This window comes from Chiloscyllium plagiosum, chromosome 7 (assembly GCF_004010195.1).
Source record: "Chiloscyllium plagiosum isolate BGI_BamShark_2017 chromosome 7, ASM401019v2, whole genome shotgun sequence".
NCBI lineage: Eukaryota > Metazoa > Chordata > Chondrichthyes > Orectolobiformes > Hemiscylliidae > Chiloscyllium > Chiloscyllium plagiosum.
The window spans coordinates 59503876-59512671 of NC_057716.1; the positions used below are offsets into that span (position 1 = coordinate 59503876).

The 8796-nt window shown below is 39.6% G+C and overlaps 1 protein-coding gene across 1 annotated transcript in view; it reads right to left on the reverse strand.

The window, feature by feature from the left end:
* Positions 1-8796, reverse strand: part of LOC122551927 (lymphocyte antigen 75-like) — a 138564-nt gene that overhangs the window by 119595 nt on the left and 10173 nt on the right. The window contains exons 4-5 of the mRNA XM_043694497.1: positions 2406-2570; positions 667-777 (exon numbers count right to left, since the gene is read on the reverse strand). Of these exons, the coding sequence (XP_043550432.1) occupies positions 667-777; positions 2406-2570 (276 nt within the window). The remainder of the gene's footprint in view (positions 1-666; positions 778-2405; positions 2571-8796) is intronic.

Here is an 8796-nt window from a genome sequence, read left to right on the forward strand (position 1 = left end):
AGTGCAGGTAAAACTTTGGATGTGGAAGGCTCCTTTGGGGCCTTGGATGGAGGTGAAGGGGGGATGTGTTGGCGCAGGTTTTGCAATTCCTGCAGTGGCAGGGGAAGGTGCCAGGATCGAAGGGTGGGTTGTAGAGGCGTGTGGACCTGACCGGGCAGTCGCGGAGGGAATGGTCTTTGCAGAAATCAGATAGGGGTGGGGAGGGAAACATATCCCTGGTGGTGGGGTCCATTTGTAGGTGGCGGAAATGTTGGAGGATGATGCAATTTATGCAGAGGTTTGTGGGGTGGAAGGTGAGGACTGGGTGGGGGTTCTGTCCTTGTTGTTGCGGTGGGAGGGGTGGGGTTCGAGGGTGCAGATGCAGGACATGGATGAGATGCATTGGAGGGCATTTTTAACCTTGTGGGAGGGAAAATTTCAGTCTTTAACAACGGAGACCATCTGGTGTGTTCTGTGGTGGAACTGGTCTTCCTGAGAGCAGATATGGCGGAGGAGGAGGAATTGGGAATATAGAATAGCATTTTTGCAGGAGGTAGGGCGGGAGGAGGTGTAATCCAGGTAGATTTGGAAGTCTGTGGGTTTGAAAATCTCTTGTCTTCAGAAGTTTTATTATTCAATTTCAAACTTGATGTGTGATAATGTAACAACTTTATCAAACATTTTTACCATCATCCCAATTAACAAATACGAGAGGTGTTCCATCAGACCACTGCCAGCCACCAGCTACATTCATTTGATTGAGGCCAATCCACAGTTTCTTCGGAATATTTGGTTGCTCTATTAAAAATTACATTTATGACAATTACAGGGAGGCATGTAGCAATGATGAAGTAACATTAAAGAGCTTTTATACTACTCTTCAGATGAAACACTGATTGGTTAGTATTTCTGCACTTTGAAGAAACAGCTACAACATCTCCTAAAGTCAAGATTTTAAACTGACAGCTTGGCTTCAATAATCAGGAGGTGCAAACTACCACGGGAAAATAGACCTTTCAGAGCTGGTAATGCCGAGGTTCCAAAATCAACAACTGGAATTCAATTTTTGTTTTTCTAGCCAGTTGGGAAATCCAAATGGGACTTGTGGGACCAATAGATTGAAGGGATGCAGTACATTAACCACAATATCTGAGCAGGCTGAAGTGGGCAAGTGGAGAGGAGGTCTTAGTGACTGTGAAGCTGCCTGCATATTGGCAAGGGTGAGTGAGGGGAAGCCCTTGCCTTTCAGAATGGACATTCCTCACTTTTCCTTCACTGTCAAGGAGTGCTCCATTCTCCTCACCTGCTCTACAAAATCTAATCCCATTCTACTTCTCCAAGATGTCCAATTCCTTTCTGCCCAAAACCCCAAACTTACCTCAGTTGAACATCAATGCCTGTATTCTCTGCACACTTACCTGTAGCCCTAGCAGCATCAATTGCTTAGCTCTGGCCCTACAGGAACTGCTGGTGGTCTGAAAAGGTGAGACTTGCTCCTAGCGAGTGGGTGGAAGTTGCACGAATCATCTTGTCAATATTGCCTGGAGTGTTTGGGAATAAGCAATCTGTGTTCCCCCATCTTTCCCCTCTTACCACCTCCACAGTCTATGATTGCTTCTTCAATCACCATCTCTGGTCATTTTGGTCCCTGTCCCAAATTTAAGCATTCAACACAGATGTTCCTTTTCAAGAAAAAGGGAACACTTTCAGTCTCCCTATTTTATTGCTTCCTTCAGAAATTGAAGAACCCATCAAATCAGATCTTATCTGATTCAGTGATAATGGCCATAGCTTTTCAGAATTTTGTACCACATTCTTTAGTTAGTTGCATCAGGCATCATTTGTGATAACCTACACTGTACTTGAGTGCTCAACAGCCTTCCTATGGAGCAGAGGAACTACAAATAGTACATAAAAACAATGATTTGATATAGATTCAACATTACATTTCGACTTGGACATTCTCTACCTCTCACCGTAGAATCCAGTATTTCACCAGCATTATGCCTTATGCAACTTAGTGTTACTTTTAATAATTTAGACCATAAAACCATAAGACATAGGAGTGCAAGCAAGGCTATTCGGCCCATTGAGTCTACTCTTTCATTTAATCATGGCTGATGGGTGTTTCAAGTCCACTTATGTGCACTCTCTCCGTAATCTGGGTGAGGTTGACTGATTTTTTTGGGAATAAGTTTCCAACTTAGTCAACTACTACAAAAGAAAATACATTCAACATTCCAAAGAATTTTAATTTAAAATTACCAAATATAACATTTTTGGATAGGATTCTAAAACATAATATGGTCTTTATTTTCACAATTTGCCCATATTTATAGAAGAGTTATCAACTGAATGGGACAGGAACTCACTTGTCAAAGCTCACCAGATTTCACGTACATCACGTATGATTAATACAAACTCACCAGAAATATATTTCTGCATCTTTGGATCAGCAATACTCAGAAGATCCCCTCCTTGACTCTGACAGGCAAGCCGAGCCTCATTCCAGGAGAGCAGAGAGTGGAAGTTAAATTGGTAACAAGTCTGTTCTGCACTATCTTTCTTCCAGAATGTTTTGCACTCAGTATCTGTAAAACAGTGAAACAAAGTTTACCTTTATTGTGCTAAATTGAACACAAGCATTGTTGAAAACAAAATTACATTTTGTCAAAGCTTTTGTTCTTGCGCTCATCAGAACCTAAATACCAATGAGAAGGGAAAACACCATCTTATACAGAATGAGAGGAGAGTGCTGACAGACAAGTGGACTTGTCGACCCGCTCATCTCCTCCCCTCCTCCACTCCCGCCCCCCCAACCCCTGTTGAAGCAAAACGCTCAGACACCGTATAGTTTTACCTTCATCTTCATTCATGGCCTTGGGAGAGACAGAGAGAAAACAATCGCCCACGTGCACAGAGATATGAATTCACGGTCTTCTCTGGAATAGCGGTTTGTTAAATGAATTATGTAGTCATTTTACAGGGAGGAGCATCCAGAAAAGGCAACATACATATTGATGGGTGACGGTTATAATCAGCGAGCAAATGGTAAAGATGAATCCATCTGCTGTTATACAATTAATGTTCCTAACCTTGTTAACTGACTTCACATACTGAATGCTACCTCATTTTGTTAAATGGCTCTACATAATGAATGCTTTTCCAACTTGTTTACCAATTACCCTTGCCTCCAACCTCCCCATTGTTACCTGTAAGTTCTTCTGATAGGAGTCATGCTCAGCTGAACCTCTTATTTTACAAAAAAAACTCAGAACTTAACTCTTTCCTTGCCTACTTATATCTTATACACTTTCTCAGACTGATTGGTAGAGGTACTACCATGGAGAATGCAAGCCTAAACCAAGATACAGCAAAACTGGACACAAGGCAAGTGATTTCACCTTCCTCTACACTAAACATTGTGATAGGTGAAAACATGAAAAATCCTCACTTCAGTTTGCGCAATTTTTAAGTTACAAATGCTCGCTGCCACAGAAATCACATGGGGCTTGCTATGAAAACTAAACAATTCATTACTTGATCATTATAGTTGCAAATATTTGAAGCCATAATTCACATCTGGAACTTCTAGCTTAAAGACTAAAATTGTTATGTGTAAGATAAGGAAAACCTGTTCCATAAATTAGTAAGTAACCATATAATAATACGTCAAACAATTTGGGCTAATTATAGTTAAAGACTAACCTACATTTATCTTGCACGGTCAAGGTTAGAAATATAGTGCTCTGGGCTTGAATAATTATTTAATTTATCAATAAAATATTTTAAATTATTTATGCTGTTTTTAGATGAAAAGATGCTAAAAATAGTTGGTCAGCAAGGGAGTTCCCTGATAAGTCAGCAGATCTGGAAGGAGTTAAATTAATTTCGATGGGTCACCTTATTAAAATAGAGTTTCAATTTTCAAGGTGAAAGCTAACTCATTTACATTCCTGCTCAGCACATTCCAGGTATGTTGTCATGGAGCTGGGTAATGAGGTTTAGAAGAAGATAGCTTTGTTGAATTTATCAACTTGTTTCTCACAAAAGGCAATTACAATTTTTGTCTGTAAAAGCAGCAGATCATCGGGTCAGGTGAGCACAAGGGGATGTGGTAGCTGGGCTAGCACTTTAAGGTTCTAACTTTCTCATTCACCTTTCTGAATATAGAAGGTGGCTCAAACTTAGTTGGAATGGGGAGAGGTGGGGATTGCTAAAGCAGTTTGAAGATGTACTTAGCTTGGAGCTATTGGAAGAAATCTACCCCCACATTGAAAACTAAGAAGTTTGAACTGAAAAGTCCACAGCTAAGCTTTTAAAGAGAACTGAAGAATTACTTTGCAACAAGCGAATTGGGGGATCCATGTGAAAATTTCTATCTTGCAGAATAATTTTCCCTTTGGGCTCCAGTTAAAACGAATTTGAGGGGGCTGTGGCATAACTTTGGTCAGTCCCAGAAGAACAGAATGAATCAGCAAGATTTTTGTAATGGACAAAAGAAATCCGGGGGAAATTCACAGCGCAATGAGTTTATAGCAAAGGTCTCAAGTTATAGTGGTCATTCAATGGTTCTTATTTTATTTAATTCCCCATTATGTTGTGATGCAGAGTGTGCAATATTTTAATAGCATTTTGAGATTTGGTGTGTGTATATATAAGGGAGGGATGGGGCAGGTGTATAGTGGTTAATGATTAACTTTTAGTATTTAGCTCTAAAATGGAGAGAGAGAGAGAGAGAGAGAGAGAGAGAGAGAGAGAGAGAGATCTGTTTGCGAGAGAGATTGGAAAGCATTTTGGTTTCTGTTTGCGAGAGAGATTGGAAAGCATTTTGGTTTCTGTTTGCGAGAGAGATTGGAAAGCATTTTGGTTTCTGTTTGCGAGAGAGATTGGAAAGCATTTTGGTTTCTGTTTGCTGAGGTCCTGATAGAAGTTAGATGTGCACCAGTTTCCCATGAAAAAAGGAGCTCATTCAGACCTATTAGGAGATAGGTCGTCTCATGATCAGGAGTTTATTCTGAAAGTTCTAGATGTGAAATTTTTGGGTTGAAGCCCGAAGGGATTATTCAAAGGCAAGAAAGACTAAGCTCAGTTTTGGGAAGACTGAAAAGATAAAATTATTATACTCAAAACTAAAGACGAAACAGATAACTCAAACCGCATACATATAAATGAGAAGGAAGTTGTCTTGGCGCGGGGGGGGTGGGGCGGTTTTGAAATACATGGAATATTTTACTATGTGCTTCAGAATCTTTCAAATTGTGACATATAAATAATTTGGTTTAGTCTATTTTATTTTCTTTTGTGCAAAGAAATTCCATTTTATTGTTAAAACTACAGCACTGTTTCAGTGAAAGGCCACCTCATTAAATAAATGAAGCATGATTAATCCAGTTAGATTGGAATCTGGGATCTGACTCATCAAGTAATATCATCATTCAGGATCGTGAAGTGTTTAAACATAAACTACCCATAAGATTTCAATAAAATTTAAAAATTAATGGCTGGGTGTTCAGATTTCTGACATTAAACAGCCTCTTTTGAGGATCCCAAAAATTAAAACCTTTCTATACATATCCTTTGCACTGAAAGGAAAACCTCATTTTGCAGTTTTTTTTGAAGTAAATCAGAATTAAAATTTCTATTTCTTAAAAGGCAGATGGAACTGCATAGTTAGGTATGCAAAATGTACAATGCAATATCAATAATGCAGACATTCTTAAACCTACAATACATCCAAGACAAATACATTGGATGAAGTAATGTCAGTTGGTTGTGCTGCTCAAGTCCAAATGGAACATTCTATACACCAGAGGTGTGAGGAGGCGGTCACCCCACAGGCAAAGAATAGTCTATCAGCAGCTATTGGAAACAGTGCTGTAAATATTCTAGCTTTTAATACACCAAATATTTGAAATCAGAAGTTTGATAGAAATTAAATCACATTCGCAAATTAGCAATGGCAGTAGAATCAAGACAGTTCAGAAACCCTATAAATTTTAAAACATACCTATTTGTACAGCATAAAATCAGATAAAACATAATACAAAATAGATATCGACTTTTCACATAGGAAGGAAAAATGAGTGGCAGGTATAACCATTGGGCAATACTGAAATAACCAAGAATGAATCTGAAAGACTCAGAAATCCTGTAGACATTCAGGATGTCTCAACTAATGCAGACCAACAAGTCAGCACATTGAAACAATGGAGAACCAGATGATCCGAAACTGTGGTTAAAATGACTGCGACAAAGGCAGTCCACACACTGCAACTAGTTTCGGTTACTGAGAAGTTTTAAAGTGCTGGAGGAAATTCAGAGAAAAACCATAAGGCCAAACATTGGTTTCAAACAACTTAAACTAAATAGTGGGGAGTTTGGGTCCAGTTGCATGGAAAATTATGGAAAAGTTAGAGATAGGGAGAGCTCAGCAAAAATTTGTAAATTTTCCAGTAGGACACAAGTCGAGAAAAGAACAGATTATTCGAAATCATGGGGATGGTACGAACGTATCAGAAACTTAAGTGTGGGGCAAACAAACAAAATTGCAAGTGGTCTTGCTCAACATTTTATTTTACATACAGTGTGGTTCATGTACAGAATGAAGTTCCTGAGGAAGTGTTGGATGTGGGTACGGTTACCATGGTTAAAAGCTAAGTACATGAATAAGAAACGTGCAGGCACATGGGACTAGTTTTGTTTCGGATTATGGACTGATTGGATCAAAGAGTCTGTTTCCATGCTGTATGACTATGATACTGTAACTTAAATATCTGATGGTAACAATAGAAAGCAATGAGTTTGTGGAAGGAACCAAAGGCAATAGCTTCAGTCTTCTCAATAGTTATTGTGTGGAAATTTCTGTTTCTGAAAATTTGGGTGTTGGACAAGTGACAGGAAAATTCAGAGGCAGATGAAGTGACTAAGGAGGTGGTGTCAGATACAGCTGAGTATCAATGCGTTTAGGTGAATCAGGATGCTGCATTCACAAATGCAAGTGCCAAGGCTTATAAATGAAATTTAGGGCTAAGATTGTTGAAATCACAATTGCAAATGGCAAGTCAATTAAAATATCACAGGAGGTCATGTGAATGAAAAATAAAAGGATCCAAGAGAAAATCCTTCAAACTCAATTGGTTAGCAGAAATAAGCTAGGGCAATTCCGCCAAGCTAAGTGACAGAGGAGCAATTGTGGGGAAGCTTAGTTTGGTAACTTTGGAAATGTTAATAGGACGTTGACTTTGTCAAAATTAAAAAAACCTTAATTGCCCCCGAGCTGCCTTCTTAAGCTGCTGGAGATGCACCAACAATACTATTAGAAACAACAAATTCTCAGATTTTGAACCTGTAACCATGAAGGAATGGCCATATAATTCCAAGTCAAAGTGACATGCAACTTGGAGAGGAATTTGCAGGCAGTGGTGCCCACGTACAATTTCTGCCCTTGTTCTCCTGTGTGGGTATCAGGTCAAAAGTTTGGTAGGCGTTATTGGAATAGCCAAGAAATCAAGAAAGCATAGATTTTTGCATGGATGAACTAACAATCATTAAAGTCTCCAAAATCCACAATTATGACACAAAGTTAAACAATAAAATCAGTTGCTGGTGCTGGAAAAATTAGTGGTGCTGGAAGAGCACAGCAACTTACTTGCTTTTAACTTTGAAATGAGTGTGTAAGTTATGCATGTTTGTTTTAGTTTGGTACCTAACTCAACGTTACTCAAATTTCAGTACCAAAACTGCTATGTAGATCAACTGATTTTATTAAGCTTATCTCTCCACACTCCAGGCTCACTGCCTTTATTCCTGATGAAGGGCTTTTGCCCGAAACGTCGATTTCGAAGCTCCTTGGATGCTGCCTGAACTGCTGTGCTCTTCCAGCACCACTAATCCAGAATCTGGTTTCCAGCATCTGCAGTCATTGTTTTTACCTCAATAAAATCAGTTGATCTACATAGCAGTTTTGGTACTGAAATTTGAGTAACGTTGAGTTAGGTACCAAACTAAAACAAACATGCATAACTTACACACTCATTTCAAAGTTAAAAGCAAGTAAGTTGAATATGAGACAGGGTGGCAAGTCATTGAGGAACAGGAACTGAATATACCTAATTACTTAGAGTCATAGAGTCCATGCCAACCAGATATCCCAACCAAATCTAGTCCCACCTGCAAGCACCCGGCCCATATCCCTCCAAACCCTTCCAATTCATATACCCATCCAAATGCTTCTTAAATGTTGCAATTGTACCAGCCTCCACCACTTCCTCTGGCAGCTCATTCCATACCCATACCACCCTCTGTGTGAAAAAGTTGCCCCTTAGCTCTCTTTTATATCTTTCCCCTCTTACCCTAAACCTATGCATCTAGTTCTGGACTCCCTGACCCCAGCAAAAAGACTTTGTCTATTTACCCTATCCATGCCCCTCAATTATGTAAACCTCTATAAAGTCACCCCTCAGCCTCCAACACTCCAGGGAAAACAGCCCCAGCCTGTACAGCCTCTCCCTATAGCTCAAATCCTCCTACCCTGGCAGCATCCTTGCAAATCTTTTCTGAACCCTTTCAAGTTTCACAACATCCTTCTGATAGGAAGGAGACTAGAATTGCACGCAATATTCCAACAGTAGCCTAACCAATGTCCTGTACAGCCACAACATGACCTCCCAACTCCTATACTCAATACTCTGACCAACAAAAGAAAGCATACCAAATGCCTTCTTCACTATCCTACCTACCTGGGATTCCATTTTCAAGGAGCTATGAACCTGCGCTCCAAGATCTCTTTGTTCAGCAACACTCCCTAGGACCTTA